This window comes from Onychostoma macrolepis, chromosome 02 (assembly GCF_012432095.1).
Source record: "Onychostoma macrolepis isolate SWU-2019 chromosome 02, ASM1243209v1, whole genome shotgun sequence".
Taxonomy (NCBI): domain Eukaryota; kingdom Metazoa; phylum Chordata; class Actinopteri; order Cypriniformes; family Cyprinidae; genus Onychostoma; species Onychostoma macrolepis.
Genome location: NC_081156.1, coordinates 33,847,023 through 33,866,776, shown reverse-complemented (window position 1 = coordinate 33,866,776; position 19,754 = coordinate 33,847,023). Strand labels below are relative to the sequence as shown.

The window sequence follows — 19,754 nt, the reverse complement described above, 5'->3', positions numbered from 1 at the left end:
TTCAAGTCATGGCATTAAATGTTGCACGATCATCCTTAGTATTTTGTCTTGTTTTCAGTACAAATATCTAAACATCCTTAGATCAACATGCATTTATACTTGAGATGCAAAATGAAGATTTGAAGTCTTCAGAAATTGAACCGAATTAAGTGAGTTTTCTGAGCCCATTGGCAGATATTTGTTCTTTTATAATTATAAATTCACTTCATTTTGATCAGTTTCACATTAAACAAGACTTCTTATTCTATGTCATTTTGCTTGTCAAGTACATTTATCTTGATTTAAAGGTCCCCTGAAAGCGTTATTCTATGTGTTGACGTCATTTTAACCTGAAACAGGAAGACAGGGCGGGACATATCAAGCAGCTCCTCCCCTTTTAAAAGTAGCCAATAGCGTTCGTTTATATCACAGCTTGGGATAGAGCCGTTGAGCTCCGTAAAGCCGCATCAACCACAATCTCATCCATATTGCTATAAAATATAGCATTCTGTGTTGAATTCAAATAGGTCCGATACGTTTTGTGGCCTGCGCCGACTCGTGCATGTGATCCGCTCCGTGCTATTTTCAAACTTTGAAGCGTTGCTTATGAAACAAATTGTGTTCCTGAAGTTTTCTCTACTCAAAAAGTCTTAAAAAGGTCTTAAAATGTCTTAAATTCACCTTCATAAAACCTGCAAATAGCCTGATCTAAGTTTTCCCAACTATGACGACTTCCGCCTTTGATAACCCTGAAAATGTAAAAGGCACTGTATTTTGCAATATACAGTAAGCAGTTATTTTATGTGTGTGATTATTGATTAGTGTAGATGCAGTGTTGTGATTTGTGTTTGTTCTCAGAGCTCAGAGCCTCAGAGCCGAAAGCCGACATACCCGCTGCCTCCTCCCAAAAAACCTGGACCGCAGAGACCAGCGCCGCCTCCTTACGGTGAGAAAAGCTTGCCAACATCAAAGTGTGCTTGTGATTTACTGATTTAATTATCACATTCATCTGATAAGCATGAGCGTGTGTGTGCGTGTGACTTTTAATTATATTAAAATACATTGATGTTTATCTCGCTGTTTTTATTATGCGGTGAAGAAGTGTGAAATGAAATGTGGTCTAGTAATATTATTATAATTTTAAGTGCTTTTTGTGTTGCGTGCTGACGACTATAACCGAATTTATGAAGTATGCTTGATTTATTATTATATTATATGTTTCATTTGAGCGGAAATGTCAGGGAGTTGTAAAACTAGTTCATCTTTATCCAGCTATAACCAGGCCCAGACTCATCCCTCAGAAAAAATGTTTGTAAAGCGCTTCTATTTGCTACCTACAAAATTGTTACTTGAGCCGTATAATTGTATAAATCATTCTTTTAGTGTCGAGAATACTCATTGGATGAGCGTCTGGTTATACTTTACCAATGTAATTCAAATGGATTGATTTTGGTCCATGTACATGTCAGTTATTTTAGTGTTATTTATATACCATAATAGAAATTATGAATATTTTTTAAATAAGCCTTTATTTATACATTTTCAGTTTTAATTTCAGTTTAAGTTGTAGCACTTTTGTTTTGTGCTTTTGTCATTTTTGTCAATTAATTTTGAGTTTCAGAATTTAGTACTTAAGAACATTTTTAATTACTTATTTCAGTTTGCTGCCAATGCAACATTTGTAATTTTTTTTTAATTTGTATCATTTTGATATATATAATTATTATTATTATTATTTTTTCCCCAGTTTTAATTTTGGGCTTTTGTCATTTTTATTAGTTTTTAAATATATATATATTTTTTTTCCAGTATTAATCATTTTTCAAATCATTTTAGCACTTAAGAACTTTTTGTTCTCAAGTTTTTAAGTAAGTTTTTCATCTAATATTTGCATTTTATTTGATTTTACTTACTGAAATTGTTTAATAGTTTTAGTTATTAAAATATAATAATATAATATTATAAAAAAATATATTACAGAATTATAATTATTAGTTAGAAAATATATAATATAATAATAACAACACTGGTAAATATTACGGATAGTTATGTCACATAAGTCCTCTCATTGCCGCATACCTTGGCAATACTTTCCAATCTGTTTAGTGCACCATTGTAAGTGCATTATTGTAAGCGCAAGTTCTGATGAATTATTTTCTGTGGTAAAGCCTGATTTATATGGAAACTGGAGTATTCTTATAAGTAATTATTGAAGTTTTAATTATAAACACCTTCAGACACATCAGACATTTCACCACACGCAAACAAACTCAATAAAATGACAGATCACGCAGAGTGAGTCTGATAATGGAAAGGCAAACACTTCCCCATTTTAACGATATCGAAGCGCATCAGTGCGTTGTGAGCTCATCATAGGACAGCTGTGACAGGGAAGATAAGAGTCGCCATGGCATGAGATATTCAGCTGCTGCAGTTTCACGCAGAGAGGAAGAACAGACGGCTGCAGGTTTATTTGTCCATAGTTCACCCAGAAATGAAGATTCTGGCATTTACTCACCCTCATGTTGTTCCTCTGTGTTAACGCTGTTTTCTCCATGCAATGAAAGCATATATTGGAAAAATATTATTCCAATTTGAAATTACTATTTCCTATTTAAATATATGTTAAAATGTATTTTATTGCAGTGATCAAAGCTGAATTTTCAGCATCATTATTCAAGTCTTCAGTGTCACATGATCCTTCAGAAATCATTCTAATATGCTGATTTGCTGCTCAATTAATATTTGCTCTCAGTTATTAATAATGGTTCTTATTTTTATCAATGTTTAAAGTTTTTGCTGCTTAATATTTTGTGGAAACATTTTTTTAGGATTCTATGATGAACAGAAAGTTCAAAAGAACAGCATTTATTTGAAATAGAAATCTTTTGCAATATTGTAAATGTCTTTACTGTCACTTTTGATCAATTTAATGCATATTTGCTGAATAAAAGCATTATTTAAAAAACACACACACACACACACCAAACATTTAAATGGTAGTATATCATGATTTCTGCATAAATATTCAGCAGCACAACTGTTTTTAACTTTGATAATAATCAGAAATGTTTCTTGAGCAGCAAATCAGCATATTAGAATGATTTTTTTGAAGGATCATGTGACACTGAAGACTGGAGTAATGATGCTGAAAATTCAGCTTTGCATCACTGGAATAAATTGCATTTTAACATATATTCACACAGAAAATGATTAAAGCAATTGAGCGATTTAAAATTTTTAATAATATTTCACAATTTTACTGTTTTTACTGTATTTTTGAGCACATAAATGCAGCCTTGGTGAGCAGAAGAGACTTCATTTAAAAACATTTAGAGTTTCCATACTTTTGACAAGTACTGTAGTCGTGCAAATTCAGGTTGTGAACGATGTTAGGTTGAGAAAATAATGGCAACATGTAATTTTTTGGGTAATAATAGAATAAATAATGGTGTTTTTCCTAGAAAAGATTGCTTTGTTTGTGTATTTGCAAGATTTGCGTTCGTGAGAGAGTCTGTTTGTGTTTTCACACGTGCAAATGTGTACACAACATGACTGTGTGTGTGTGTGTGTGTGTGTGTGTGTGTGTGAGGTCCTTTAAACTCGGCCTTGATGACCTGCATCCACATATAGAACGAGTGAATCCGGAATCACATCATCATAGTGTGTTGTCAGCCTCTGTTTGGTCGACAGTGAATCACTGTTGTCAGCGCTGTAGAGGTTAGCCGGCCTCTACCATGACTAGATGCATGGTAGGTGGGTCAGACCTCGGTGACCATTTCTACATTTAGCTGATGCTTTTATCCAAGCATGAGGAATTAAAGTGATTTGTCCTACAAGTTCTGCTATCGTTCAGATAAAATATAGAGAATTTTGGGTAAAACACTTTACAATACGGTTGCATTTGTTAACATTAGTTACCTACAGGATGAACTAACAATAAAAAATACTTCTGAAGCATTTGTTAATCTTACTCTGTTTTCCGTTTTCATTTTAAATTTTGTTAACACTATATTACACTTCAAATATAGAGCTTTGCGATTTTATGTATATATAAAAAAAATTTATATTAATTTATATTAAAATTTTATTTATTGTTAACAATATGTATATACAATTACATAATTAAAATAATTGCATTACAGTATTATTAGCTATATAATGAGTTATACACATAATATTTTATTAAAAATCAACATGAAGAGCATGAACAATTTTATATAATGCTATTACATTTTTACATTTAAATTTATTTTACTATTAAAATGTAAATACGATAAAACAAATTATTTAATTACAATTATAATTACAAAACATTTTTTAATTGCATATTTCACAGTAATAAAAAAATTTTCAATGTAAAAATGTATACATATTTGAACCTAATAGGTACAAAAGTGTACCTTTTGAAAAGGTACCGCCCCAGTGACCGCTTTTGTACCTTTATTTCTGAGAGTGTATGGTATGTACTTTACGTGAGTCAATGTACTTGTAGTGGTTGTATAATTCATTGTTAATTATTAGGAGTGTCTGTATGTTTCAGGCTGAATTCAGAGATACTCATGAGTTTGTTTTGCACATGCATGCGTGTTTACACTCTGCATTCAGTGCTTTTACGTTAGGACTCTTCCGGCGCGTAACCTTCACAGTGAGGTGTTTACACTACTAATTCTGTCTTGTGTTTGCTGCAGGGGATTGTTTAGTGTTGTTCGCAGTGTGTTTATTACTGTAACAGGCACAGAGAGGGCATGGGTGGGGCTGGTAGTTTCACTACTACCTCCGAGTTAAGAAAGAAAAAAGCCCTTCCTCTCCATGGCACATGAGGCCTGTGTAGTGGTGAGAGAGATATAGAGAAGTGAGTTCCTCTAAAGTTCGCGGTTCACACCCTTAAACTGAGCACCAGTGTTCCCACGGCTGGCTAAATATGTTTATGCCAGGTTCTCACACTCCTCTGGTGCAAATGCTGTATGTTTCTGATCTGTTTCTGACCCGTTGTGGCTTCTCTTATGTGTTTGCACTCTGAACGATTCTGATGAGCACTTCATACAGAATATTAATGTTGCAGATTTCACACATAAATGTTACTACCGTTCCTTTGTAAGCCACTTTAATTCTTTAATGCATTTCTTTTTGAGGTGAATCTCATGAAAAAATAAATAGGTCATATTTTATCCCAAAGTTAATTTTAATTCTTCCTAATTTTAGGAAGATTTTTGCATTGTGTCATTTAAGCTACTTAACACATTTAACCCCCAAATTATATATAATATATATATTTTTTCTATTGCCAGTTTACTTTTAAGTTTATTTTTAAATCGTTTTTTTTTTTTTGTGTTTTGTTTGTTGCTGTTGCTGTTTTGGCAATTATTCACAAAAGCGATCATGATTACTGTAATCCAGCATTTACTGTACTGTAATATAATAATATGTAAAGTGTTTAAAACATACTTTATTTTAAATTTAGCACAAAATAAAATGTTTTAATTGCATTAATGAGTTTAATTGCCACGTTATCACAGCCCATATTTATGTATATTTCTAAATCATTTAAAAAAACGTTACAACAGGTATTTTGCATTTAAAATTTTTATAATACAATTTACAATTACATTTTTACATTTAAATTTATTTCACAATTGTAATTTTACAAATAAAATAATATAATATAAAATAAAAAATATTTAATTAGAGTTATGAGTTTAAATGCATATTTCTTAATTATCACTATCATTAGATTATCATTTATTTATTTAAAAAATCTACATAAAGTATTACAACAAGTATTTTACAATTCAAAATTATACAATATAATTCACAATTAAATTTTTGCAATTAGGTTTATTGTACAATTACAGTACTTTCATTACAGTAATGCATTAAATTGCATACATGTGTTTGCTGCTTGTTCTGGACAGGTTTTGTGAGATTCACCTCATATTCACCTCATATCGAGCTCATTTAAATCTTTTTGGTTGGTATAGTGGGTTGCGGTTGGTGTCGGCAGTTTTTAAAGGTTTGTAAATTCTGCTCATAGTTTGAAGAAATGAAACTTTTGCAGTGGTGTTGGTGCACCGCTGATGAATACATCCTCAATCTAACCTAGTAGATGTCAGCCGCTGCAGACCATCTAAAGCACTCGTTTAATCTAAGATAATTAAACGTCTGCTCCAAAAGGTAGGCATGAACATTATAGTGACTTCTAAGATGCCTCATTTTGTTCAAATTGTAAGGCAGAGGCGCATGGGTGCTTTGTGGAGAAAACAATCCCAGAATGCATTGCAGTGAGCAGTGCATTGCAGTAAATATTTATTTGTTTTTATTATTTTAATATTTATATAATTTAATATAATTTATTTTGAGTATACTTATGTCATGCAACAGCAAATATAATCCATAAAAAGTAAATATAAGCAATAATGTATTGTTTTACTCAATATTTGGGTTTGTGCATGTTAGAATATAGAGCCTGATGGAGCGGCTGAATTCCTGTGGACTTTTACATTTTGGTTTCTTCAGTTTTCTTGATTGCCGTCACTTCTTTCTTCCACATATCATCTAGAAGCCTTTTAATCTATTTGTGAATGTCTTGTTCATCCAAGTTATTACAGAATTTGGACAAAAGCAACTGCATTATAGATGTTTTGTCTTCATTAGTTGATCAAAATCATCTGATCTGTCCTGCTGATAAATAGCCATAATATTAAACAGCGATAATAAATAGCCTCTTATTAGTGATTAAATGTTAATAAATCGTTGTTCAAATCATGTGAGATGCACTGTTATTCTACTAAGCGATCAGAGTAATAAAGTTCAGATGCTTTTGACTGAATTCTACAGCACTTTTCATGATTTTAATGATCTTTTCCTGTGCCTGAACTGTTCTGTTGGTGTTTGGGTGTCATCTTTGTTTTCTTTGACACTTTCAGGGAAGAATAGCGGTTCAGGGGTTCATAGTCAAGGGTTTGGTGCTCCAGCCGTTCGAAAGACACATACGGACAGAGGACCCGTCTCCTCGTCCTCAACATTACGGTCTGCGGTTAACCCGTCCTCAGCATTTACAGACTTTAGAGCTGTAAGTCCAGTGTCATGCCGTCTGATCGTCTCCATCAAGCCAGTTTCTGCTGCTGTAGTTTGTAGTTGCACCCGCTTCATCCCGACATTTGCCATCGCTGCTTCCTGCACTGCCGTTTCGCCTGTTTGCATTGTCCTGCACATGCTAATGCAAGAATCATGCCCTGCTTTACACTGAAAAATAAAATGTGCTCACCCTCAGACCATCCAAGATGTAGATGAGTTTGTTTCTTCATCAGATTTGGAGAAATGTAGCATTGCATCACTTGCTCAGCAATGGATGCTCTGCAGTGAATGGGTGCCGTCAGAATGAGAGTCCAAACAGCTGATAAAAACATCACAATAATCCACACCACTCCAGTCCATCAGTTAAAGTCTAGCGAAGCCAAAACCTGTGTGTTTGTAAGAAACAAATTCATCATCAAGACATTTTAACTTCAAACCATTGCTTCCAGCTTGAGTCCTCCATTTATAATATTGTGAAAAAGTGCTCTGATCTGAATCAGGAGAAAAATCTGCACAGATCAAACTCCATTTACAAGATAAAACAAATATGTGGCTGGATTTTGATGTGAAGTACAACAGGAGATGGACTTTTTCACTGGAGAGCGTTATTATGGATTATCTTGTTTTTTTGGATAGAAGTAATGGTTTGAAGTTAAAAACGTTGGGTTTGTTTCTTACAAACACACAGCTTTTGTCTTCTCAAGATGTTAACTGATGGACTGGAGTGGTGTGGATTATTGTGATGTTTTTATCAGCTGTTTGGATTCTCATTCTGACGGTACCCATTCACTGCAGAGCATCCATTGGTGAGCAAGTGATGCAATGCTACATTTCTCCAAATCTGATGAAGAAGCAAACTCTTCTACATCTTGGATGTCCTGAGGGTGAGCACATTTTCAGCAAATGTTCATTTATGGGTGAACTTCTCCTTTAAAGAGAGAATTCATCATTTATTCACCCTCTTGTTGTTTTAAACTTGTACAAGTCAGAAGTCCATATACAACTTGTGCACTATCAAATGTCTTCAGAACACACTTTTATGGTGTTTTTTGGAGCGACATGAAAACAAAGCGTTGATCTGTAGTTGAAGGGTTTAAAAGCTGATGATGCAGCTGAACAGAAGCAACAAGAGGAAGTTCTGTTGTGGAACCAACCCTTTGTTGGAGATTGAACCAGGCGGCCTGTTTGTTTTCAGCCAAACCTTCGATTTCCATCGAACTGGACTCATGAACACAGACTCAATGCTAATGTATATGACCCTCAGACTTTTTAAAGTTAGTTCAACAAAATGTAAAAAGCTTTTCAAGTTTGTGGAGCAAAATAATTTAGATTTTCATTAAAATGATGATGCACAAATTCTGCTGAGGAAACATTTGATAATTGACATACAGTTTATATTTAGTAGTCAGTAATCTGATTAGAATCAGTAGGAAGCTGTTTGATGTTTTAACAAGCATCCTTCATAATCATTTTCACACAACTTCTGTTTCATCCATAACAGGGTTGAAGATAAAAATGTTTATTTGTCTTAGCTGTTTATTTTTTTAGACATAAATCTCACTAATACATTTATGCTTTGAACAGGATATAACAATTTGCTAATAAGGCACAAAAATAAATGTAATTCCAGATACATTCTCTGAAAGCAGGTCTGTTGCATATTTTGTTTTAAGGATGTCAAAATATTTTTAACGAGTTAAAAAAAAAAAAAAGCATTTTTAGCTCTTCACTGGTTTCTGCAACAAGTTTAACACCATCTTTCCTGTGCAACATTATTTTCTTTGACTCACTCAATGATTTCATAATTCAGAAAACAGCATATGAAAATGACTTTAGAATGTTTGACACCAAAAGCTTGAATAATCATGACTCTCATGGTAAGAATAATACTTTAGGATCATTTTAAATGACCTTTCACATTCCTAAAGTACACTAAAGTGACCTTACAAACTCCTCATGACAATATGACCTCAGAATGACACTTTGGTCTAGAAAAGTGAGAAGCTTTTACCAAAGCACTTCCTGTTTTCTGACACAAAGTGGCAACTGGTTTTACCACAGTGTCAGTTACTTTACACTGTTTTTGCAAATTTATATACTGTGTATATATATTTTTTATTTAAAATAATATGCTTTTAGAATCAATATATGAAATCACTCTCAGTGGCATATTTGCTAGAGAAGATACTGAGTTGTATTAATTGTTCAAGTATCAATGCTAAATTGTTTTGCACAACCTTATTAGATCATATCAGGAGTAAACATTTAAGTAGAATTCAACTTTAATAGTTAAACAGCTATCATTCAGGTCAAATCCAGGTCAGCTGGGTCACAAGTGGCTCCTCTGACCTGAATGCACCCTGTGCTGCATGGCGTTTGTGTGCTGTGCCATGCTGTGCAGATGCAGTTTGCATGCTGCATGAGGCTTTGTGTTGTGTATGCCGTGCTTCTTGTGTCTGCAGAGCTGTGCTGTAATTTGTCTTTCTTCCAGGCACCGAACACATGAAGGTAAGGTGAAACGTGGGTCTGCCGACCACATCTGAGCTGCTGCATGTGTTTGTGTCAGCCATAAAACACCTACTCCACCCTGCGTGCACACAAATCCCTTCACAAATCACTCTGAGAAATCAGACCGTATATTGAAGCTCTCTCAAACAGCAGCAGCAAATGTAAGACCAGACGACCAACCGCAGTGAGAAAAGAGCCAACATACAGTTCCCGTAGGGCTTTGAAGCATCGAAGATTGCTACAATAAAGCTTTAGAAAGTATAGAAACTCCTTAAACTGTCTGAATGCAGTTGCATTAGATGCATTTATTTGAATGTTTTTTTTCAACAGTAAATGTTTCTTTCTTTTATAATTGTTTTTTATCATTTTTGTCATGATTTGGCAACTTTTAATTGCAAAGTATGTTTTTGCATCCTCTTTTACTTTAAATGATATGCTATTATCTAATGCAAACACATTCAGATACATTATTTGTGATTTAAGTGACCAACTACTTCTAGGTCCTCTTTATATTTCCTCTAATATGTATATTTTGTAATGGATCTCATTAACAGAATCAGTTCATGATGATTTACCTTCATTCCCTGTGTGTTTGGTCACTGGTGACTTACATTTGATGGAAACCAAAGGCTATGCAACTTTGGTTGTTTTCTTGGCTTTTAATCACTGGTTACACAACAGATGATGTAAATGATCCTCAGTGTGATTTTGACCAATTAAAAAAGAAAGAAAATCAGGTCAGATTAGATGCTACTGTATATAATTTTGCACAGATCACTTGTGCTCATGTGAAATGATTAATTTTTAATTCACACTGTTTTGATATGAGGGCTGGGCGATGTATATTAAATAGTCAATTTATATTCACGATGCTTTTATTGGTGGTATAAATTTAAGCAGCATCATAAATATTGTGGTGGTTTTAATGCGCTTTTTATGTGGCTATTAAGTAGGGCTGCAGGATTAATTGAAATAAAATGAAAATCATGCACTTATCAACCAAAGAGAAGCTGCAGTTTTCTATTAAAATAAAAGTTTGATGATTTAATGTTTTGAAAATGAAAAAATTAAGACAGTTGTAATTTTTTTTATTTGTTAATTATTATATTATTTTTATTTATTTATTTATTTTTTCCAGTGAAATATCACAATGGTAATATTTCTTATTTTTGTAGTTTTATATTTTTATATTGTTTATATTTCTATGTATTTTTAAATATTTTTATTTAGTAAAATAAATAATTTCCTCTAATATAATAATAATAATTATTATTATTATTATTGTTGACATTATCTATACATATTATCAATATATATTATATAGACATTTATATATAATTACAAACTTTTATGCAAAGCATGCAGCCTTAAAAACAAGCATAGCAAACTTGGATTTTTTTTATCAGAAAAATTGCAATTAGATCCCCAGCACCCCAAATCATGCAGCTCTACTTATGTTTGTAAAAACATTTCTTGATTATTTTTATCTAGGTTTTTACTATAGTGTTTTACTTCTTAAATCAAAAATTTAAAAATGTTTTTGAAAAATAGACTTTTAAAACATTTCAGAGCAAATGCTTACATATCGAGATCGACAAGGCCGAAAGATGCCAATATATATTTTTTCGATATATGTCGGGCAGCCCTACAGTGATGCATTCTGCTGTGTGTGATGAATGGTAGTTTCTGTAATGACATTTGTTTTCTGGTTCAGCTCGGAAATGAGACGCAGCAGCTGGAGTGGGCGAAGCGTGAGAGTCAGAGAGAGGAGGCGGAGCGAATCCGGAGGCTCCGCCTACAGGAGCAGCAGGAACTGGAACTGGCTCTGGCTCTCAGTCGAGCCGAAATGCCCAGAACGTGAAGCTTCAGTCCTTCAGCGAGACTCCCCTAAAACGTTCAGATGAAGCTTTTGCCCCAATCACACGCTCTTCCTGAAGATCTCTCAGGTTTGCTGTAGCAATCACTGAACCAATGAAGTACAACAAAACCAAAGGTCAAAGTTACAGATTCACTTCACACATTTGCTCATGAACTGCACAAAACGCGCAACCACTCTATTATGCTTTAAAAATATTATATACAGCTTCACCAAATACTGTAGGACCAGCTGGAGATCATATAAGTGAGATCTTTCAGTCTTAAGTCATTTATTAATGCACAGAAGTCTCGTAATAAATATCAACCCATATCTATGGCCAGTGTCGGTTTTGCAAAGCCAAAAGTGCTTTATATCTTGTGTCTTTAGGACCTTAGTTTGACTTTGATCAACTTCAACTCTCAACCAGACATTTGGTTTAATAAGAGGGATGAATTACTAAATGCATGACATTTTCCACCGTTGGTCCACTTTATGATCATATATGATGTCTGTATTTACATATAAACCTGCATAATCTATGCATTCCTGACCGTGAAGAACAAATCCTCCTGAATCTCATTTTCCCTCTTGATACTGTTTTATTAGATGCATGAAGATCAAATGAAGCATCTTCTTTAGTTTTTGAAGGAACCTGTTTTTATTTGGGTTTTGCACTGTTCATATGAGAGTGAGCTGATGTAATGATGACTCTGTATTTTTTGTGTTAACCCTTTAAAACTTGATCAGATCCTCACACAAACCAGCACTCCTGAAGGAGGAGCTCTGCCCACTTTCATCTGGTTTTAACCCTTTTCTAGACTTCTTGAAGTATATTTTGCCTTGAAGTGAAGCCTTATACTGTATATTGAGCTTGTTCTTATTATGTATTGATATATTTATTGCATCTGTGATACTTAACACTAAAATCAGCAGGTTATGGATTGTTTATATGCTAGAGAAGGAAACTCTGGTGTGTGTATATGGGTTTGATTTTCTCTTTTATCATTTTGAAGATTCTACTGACCTTCCGTGTTTTTATGTGTTTTGTTTTTTTGGTGGAAAAGGGTTAAAAATGATTTTACAATGTGCTGCTTTTCAACGTTTTAATAAATGTCAAACATATTTATCTGAATCCACTAGAATTTTTTTTTTTTTCAAATGAAGAATATATTGCAGCCATTTCATCCCAAAATCAAAGGAAATTGATTTTTTTTTTCAATTAATTATTTTTAAAAGGTAAAATATTTTAAAGAAAGGGCTATCATATATAATTCTATTTTATTATGTAGATATATATTTTAGATTTTTAATTCATTTGAGACCATTATGGTAAGTTATTTTTATATAAAATTTTAGATATTTAAATAAACATTAGATATTTATGCATTTGGCAGACTTACCAGTTTCACAGTTTACCGTTTATCAGTTCATGCATTTACTGGAAATTGAACCCATGACCTTGGTGTTGCAAGATCTGGTCTGCAATCATGCAACTTTGAATTGAAAGACAAATATGAAATAAAGAAGCTGCAGTTTTCAATATCTGCTTTTAAAATCGGCAAGTTAATAGTGAGTTTCTGCCGTCAGTTGCACTGGTTGCCAAAACAATCAGACGCTTTGAGCTGCATTCAGATCAGATCCGTGTGCACCTGCAACACTTCATATCTGCTCATGTTCACGTTCGCAGCGTCTGTACACTGAGCTTAACTGCTACTATTCATGCAATATGTAGTATGTGTTGTACTTGTCCAGTTGTGCGGCACTAATGATGGACGAGCGTCCTGTATGTCGTGATGTTCGGCATCAATGAGCGACTTTGTGCTTCTATCAGACGTTTGTCTTTTGCAAATGCTCTGTGAAGGGCTTCAGCAAATTGCTGTTTTTTCTGGATCCGTCGAGAAACACAAGCTTAAAGAATGAAGCTCGAGCTCGAGCCGGACTGAAATGGAGTCCTTGGAAAGATTGAGATCTAAGTGTGAAAATAATTTAACAGCTGCATGAATTTTAGCTTCGGTATGTTAATTACCCCCATTTGGAATAACAGGAAATTCCTCCGTGAGTTTTTATTTACTGAAGACCGCTGAAAGAGCTGATTTTAAGATGGACAAATGAGACGGGCTCAGGTGACAGAAACACGAGGCTCCGGCTCTTTCCTCATTTGTGTTTTTCTTTGCACTCGATCGCTCACCTACTTAACTGTCCACACGTGCGCTTCGTTTAGAGGCCTTGCCAGACATTTTTGTCTAGTCTTTGGATTTAGTTGTGGTTTTAGTGCTTAAATCGTGGGGTCAGGAATTACTGACCAGCATGGATGTGTTCAGAACCGCGCACTATATTACCATATATTTACTCCTAGAGCCGTTTGGAGTATGAATACTGTACAATCAATGCACTTGATATTTGACCTTTCTTTTCCATATCTTTCATATGAAGCCGTTTTCGCCATGGAATAATTGCGACTTTTTATCTTCTTTTTCTCTCTATATCTTCTCACAATCCTTATTTTTTTCCCTCACAGTTACTACTTTTTTTGAGTTTATATCTCACAATTCTTGGTTTATATCTTGCAATTCTGACTTTAGTCTTTCAGTTTATATCTCACAATCCTTCATTTTGTTCTTGCAATTCTGACTTTTCTTGCAATTTTTGAGTATTTTGAGTTTATATCTCATTTCTGACTTTTCACACTGCAATCTTGCAGTGATTTTGTGTCTTGCAATTATGATTTTAAATTCTGAGATATAAACTTAGAATTGGAAAAAAAGGTTACCTTTTCTAATTTTTAAACATTTATTTATTTAAAATCCCTTGGTGGAAACAAGCTTACATATTTTCATAATCAGACTGCCAAAAGTAGAGATAATTTAAAAAAAAAAAATTAATTTAACATCACTGTATTTATTAGATGTCACTCTCTGAATTTATATAAATATTTTTTGTTTGAAACGTGTGCTTGCATATTGTTGTTTCAAAAGTAATTGTCAGTATTTCTCATCTCTTCTTGACTGTATATACGTGGATCTTTATTTCTGCTTTGAAAGCTGTTGAATTGCAGTAATCACAGTGAACACAGCCCTTTATATTTGCTTCGCTTTGAAGGGGAAAAAGAGAAGCTTGTGTTTTCTGTTCATGTCAGATTGGTAGTAAAAGTTACTATCATCAGCACAAAAAAGTGAAATGAGATTTCTGCTTCACTTCACTGAGTCGCTAATAATAGTCAGGATCGCATTTCTTCTTTTTGTCTCAAATTTGCATGAAAGGGTACTCTAGTGCTGTTTTCACACATTATTCACAAATGCAGAACAAGTTCAACTCTTGGAAAACAAACACAGTTGAATGCTTTATTTAGACATGTTTTGACATTCAATAGGAATTTAATATGCTTTGCATGCACATATAATTGATATATAAATGATTTTTATTTTATATTTTATTTTATTTTTGAATGTTTGAATGTTATATATATATATATATATATATATATAATTTACATTTTGTATTTTATATATATTTTTATTTTTATATTAAGTATGCACATCGTATAATATATATATATATATATATATATATATATATATATATATATATATATATATATATATATATATATATATATATATACATATAACATTTTAATTTATTATTTTCATAATGATGCACTGGGGCATATCTAAAACATTGATCTAAATTTCCATGTTTCTCTGTTATAAAATATACAAAAATAGCAATAATATAACATTTGTAGGTGTGTCTAAATAGTACTATATATATATATATATATATATATATATATATATATATAAATCTCAGAATGTTTTTCTAGTCTTTTGGCCCAGCGCAAAATGAGCTGATGCTTAACAAATATTTTTTATAAAATATGCAGATTTGGGATTTTATCTTCCATGTTGGACATCAAAGCGCCCCTGGAGTCTCTTTGATGTCCGTGTCTTTGCTGCTTCTCTGGAGTCTGGGATCTTCAGCCGAGAGCCGAGCGCCCCTCCGTCCAGACGGATCTAAATTCTCTCTCTGTAATTATGTAAATGTAGTGTTTGTATTTATAGGCAGAAGCCACAGGCTGCTGGCCTCAACCTGACGCAGCTGGAAAGCATCTTGGTCTAAACTATAATACCCGACTCCACGAGCTTGAGTGGGGGTTCAAGAATAGCACTCGTGCGACGTCCCTCGCTCGCCATAAACGTCTCCAGTTTCTGGGGACTTCGTTTTCCAGTGGCTTCAAAGGAGCCCGTAATAAGAGACTAGCAACCGACATCCAATAGGTCAGACCCAACATGACAGGCAATGACAAGAGACCCGATGGATACATATATATTCAAATTTAGTTTAATATTTACAATAAATACAGTACTTACAATATAAAATGTATGTACACAATCTTATAAAAACCTAGGACCTCAAGCCCTAGTGCAAACGGTGCGATGAGGCACTGACCACTCAATGTGCATCAAGATACAAGACGTTTGAAAAGAAATGCAAACACATTTGAACACACAGCTCTGTTTTGTTGCATAGTAGCAAGGCAGTTTCAAGAGCAAAACATTGTCGTCGTGCATTTTACACTTTTACATCAGAAAACAGGAGGTTTGCTAGTCGTCAGGCTTTGCACTCTTCATGGCTTCGGAAAGGCACCGTTAAACATACATGCTGTCTCCCGATCGGACACAGATTCATAGGACCAGCCCTTCAGGACGCATATTACCCATAAAAGGCTTTAAAAAGAGCTCAATCTATGTAGTACCAGCTACTTGTTACAAAAGTACACTCTTAAAAATAAAGGATCTTTTTTTTTTGGCATCAACAGTTCCATAAAGAACTTTCAAAATCAATGGAACCTTTTCAAGGATCTTTGTATGTTCTTCAAATGGTTCTTTCACTGAAAGGTTCTTTGGGAACCAAAAAAATAGTTCTTTTGGAACATTTTGGTTCATCAATGGCTCCATAATAACCTTTAACATCCATGGAACCTTTCCATTGCACAAAAGGTTCTTTAGATTATTAAAGTGTTCTTTTAAAAACTGATCACTGGAACCTTTATTTTTAACAGTGAATGTTCTTTAAATTACATTTTAGGACACTGAAAGGTTCTTTGGGAACCTTTATTTTTAAGAGTGTATGATGATATATTTCTTAATCAACAATATGCTTTAAGTCATTAAATAAGGCAGTTATGTGGTTGTGGATCCAGTCCTCACAGGTGTCTCTTCATATGCAGCGCCAGGTGGTCTGAGCGGGAGAAGGCGCGTTCACACAGGTGGCACTGGAATGGCCGATGGCCGGTGTGTTTGCGGAAATGACGCGTCAGCTCGTCAGAACGGGCGAATTTCCACCCGCATCCCTCCCAGTTGCAGTGGTATGGTTTCTCACCTGATGATGCAAAGCGATGGGATTAGTTTTACTCGTTTCAAAACACAAATGCATGTTAAAGACGAACTCAGACTCGCTCTTACCGGTGTGGGTTCGGTGATGAGCCTTCAAATGTGAGCTCTTGGTGTACGTCTTGCCGCAGCCGGCGAAGGTGCAGGTGTGCGTCGCCGTGCGCTTCCTCGGCCAGGTGCGTCGCCCTCGCTTGGGTTTGGACTCCATCAGATCCAGCGGGGAGGACGGAGGAGTCAGAAGAGCCCTTTGCATGTTGGGTTGCATGCCCATGGTGTCCTCGAACATGCCAAACTGGTGCTGCGCCGTGTAGGGGATCTGCATTTGAGCATAAGCTGGAGGCGAGTGATGGAAAGCCTGCGGAAACGCAGTCTGGCGCAGGTGGGAGTCATCCGGACTCAACGGAGGTGTCATATTCCCCGTGGCCTGCGGAGAAACGGCCAGTCTGGGTTGCTCGAAAGACATCATGCATGAAACGTTGCCCTCTTGTTTGATTTTTTGGCAGCTCTGCGGCACCATGCCCATCACCGGCCCGTAACCGTCCATTGGTGGCTCGACTTTGATATCAACAAAGTCCTGTCTGGGGAACGAGTTGATGACAAATCTTCCCTGAATGGCGCCGTCGTAGGTGTTGTCCATGTCGGATCTCAGAAGCTCGGCCATCAGGCTGTTGGAGTACGGCGGAGGAGGTGCGGTGCATTGCTCTGGAGGCACATACGCTCCTGTCGAGTACATGCCGCATGGCTCCGCGTGTGAGACGAACTCGGCTCCCGCCTCTAGAGGTCCTGTTGTGTTGGCCAGGATAAACTCCAGGTCCAAATAATTACTCAGATCCTCGTCATCCTTGCGGCCACGACAAGTGTCCATGTGATGTGCCACGTTGAGCAGAGGGCAGCCGCCGCTCAGTGGTTTGTCCTCCTCACATTTCCACCTCTGCAACAGAATCAAAGGTGCTTAGCATTAAAACACTGTCAGATGCTTTTGCATGACTCATTTTGAAAGCATTTCATGACTTGAGATGACTTTGAGATGCGTCTATACTTTTGACATCTACAAACGAGTTTAAATCACAAGAAAACATGAAAAAATGGATAAAACCCCCTTTTTTATATATATCTTCTCTTTCAAAGAAGTTTCTTACATAGGCATAAATATCTATAAGTAAATATATCTGTATATTGTTTCATATACTAAATTAAATACGTATACATAAAAGTACACACACATATGACACAACATACAACAACAAAAAATGTTTTTGATGTTTGTGCTCGCTTTCCGCTGTGTATCTTCAGTATTTATTTTATCTAGTGCAAACAAGTGAAAAACAAATATATTCGCTCAGAAATTTGTTTTCGCGGTGTTTACGCTGTTTTAACCGCTTTTGAGGTTTGGTGTCCCGCATTGCCCAACGTTCCCTTAATTCACCCTAGTTTCACCATTTTACGAGTGCAAAAAAAAAAAGTCAAATACTTACATCCTCCCAAAGTTTCTCCTTCTGGTTTGCAAACGTTGAAATCGAAGGCAAAAGGCAAGGTAAAGCCATTTCCAAGATGCGTGCTGCGTTGTAATTTTCTTCTGTCTTGTTGCACTTGCTCCCGAACAGATGTCAAACTGCGCTGCGCTTTTCCCTCGAGTGAACTTCCAGAGTCATGAACAAAGTGTGTCTGGCAGGAGCGCCTCCTACCTAATAAATACTTCTCCTGGACCAATTGTGTGAGCGGAGGAAACCGCGTTCAGAGTTCCCAAATATAGTCGGTATATAAGGCACCGTGCGCTCTCTCCACAGGTCCACAGTTTCTCAGCGCTGGACGGCGCGCTCCGGCGCATTTAAGCGCGGCGATGACGCGCGCTCCCCTCCCCTCGCGGGGGCGCGGCAGAGAGGAGGCGCTCAATACAATCATCTGTATAGTACACATACAAAACTGTTACCAAGGCGTTTCAACAAAAGCTCGAATTGATCCAAGTGTAATTCCAGTGTCCAAACAGCCTACATTCACCCATGCGTAATTTAGTCTCCAAATATACGCGCTTTCCAATGAAAGCAAGTGACTGCACAATGAGGTTACATTTAGAGAAGTCAAATAAAGTTGTTTTTGCATGCTGATCTGGCAATTTTCTGTACAATAGATTAGTAGGTGATCCAAAAGTCAACTACTTGTCCCTGTCATTACATATACATAGACTTAGGTGGGATGCTATAAAAGGTAAATGAGATGCACTAGATTACACAAGTGTCACTTATCGCAAAGAAAGCCGTTTCAAGCATAACTTTTGACGAAAAGAAGTGTGCATGGTTTGAAAGCAAATCTAGTTTTGAAAACAAACCGTATTGTGTTTGTTTGTGGTTAGTGGATGATGGTGACAGTTAATGTGATTCTCTCCACCTGCGGTTCCTCTGCTGTGCACTTGACTTCAAACTTCTACTAAAAACCACCATAACACACTGAGCAAAGATTAGTTCGCCTTGACCTCAGATAATGCTTGTTTGCTCATTTTGTGGGTCTTGAAAGCCAAAGGTGGAGTAGTTATCTACAGATTAACACTTCAAAAACATCTGTCAGTCAATCAATGCCTGAATAGGCTAACATGCAAACAAATATTCTTGTCACGTGACAATAAAAGCATAAAACACATGGCTGCGTGTCTGTAAATATTTTACATTTTGAGCCGTTTATGAAAATGCACATTTGTTCAGGTAGAATAGCACGCATACAAATACATATAGGTGTACAGAGAGAGAAATGCGTGGTAAATGAACATTTTGAATGAAAAATTCGACATAAATACATAAAGTGCACTCAAGAAAAGTATTTTACGCTTTGTTAAAAAAAAGGCCCTTATTCCCCCCACACCCCACCCCCCGCTCAAGTTGATCAAAGCACGTTTGTTTTTAAACTATATAGGCCTGTAGATTTTTTTTCCTCAGGTTGCATCTCAG

General features: G+C 35.5%; 2 protein-coding genes across 8 annotated transcripts in view; one reads left to right on the top strand and one right to left on the bottom strand.

Annotated features, from left to right (window-relative positions):
* The window catches only part of eps15l1b (epidermal growth factor receptor pathway substrate 15-like 1b), a 77,140-nt gene that overhangs the window by 25,994 nt on the left and 31,392 nt on the right, over nt 1–19,754 (top strand). For 4 of the 7 annotated variants that reach the window (XM_058799672.1, XM_058799664.1, XM_058799646.1 and 1 more), the window contains exon 22: nt 838–925. In XM_058799672.1, coding sequence (XP_058655655.1) covers nt 838–925 — 88 coding nt within the window. Of the gene's footprint in view, nt 1–837; nt 926–6,905; nt 7,052–9,547; nt 9,565–11,278; nt 12,555–19,754 lie in introns of those variants that run through there. The other 3 variants (XM_058799628.1, XM_058799636.1, XM_058799679.1) reach the window with 3 other exon arrangements.
* Nucleotides 15,742–18,671, bottom strand: klf2b (Kruppel like factor 2b). The gene is made up of 3 exons (XM_058799694.1): nt 18,291–18,671; nt 16,888–17,746; nt 15,742–16,804 (listed from the first exon to the last, which is right to left on the bottom strand). The coding sequence occupies exons 1-3, from the start codon at nt 18,357–18,359 to the stop codon at nt 16,629–16,631; spliced, it is 1,104 nt and encodes a 367-aa protein (XP_058655677.1). The 5' UTR covers nt 18,360–18,671; the 3' UTR covers nt 15,742–16,628.

Coding starts and splice junctions, on each gene's coding strand:
- klf2b (XM_058799694.1), bottom strand. CDS start 18,359: ATGGCTTTACCTTGCCTTTTGCCTTCGATTTCAACGTTTGCAAACCAG. Junction 17,747..18,290: donor AGGAGAAACTTTGGGAGGAT/GTAAGTATTTGA, acceptor ATTCTGTTGCAG/AGGTGGAAATGTGAGGAGGA. Junction 16,805..16,887: donor TCATCACCGAACCCACACCG/GTAAGAGCGAGT, acceptor TTGCATCATCAG/GTGAGAAACCATACCACTGC.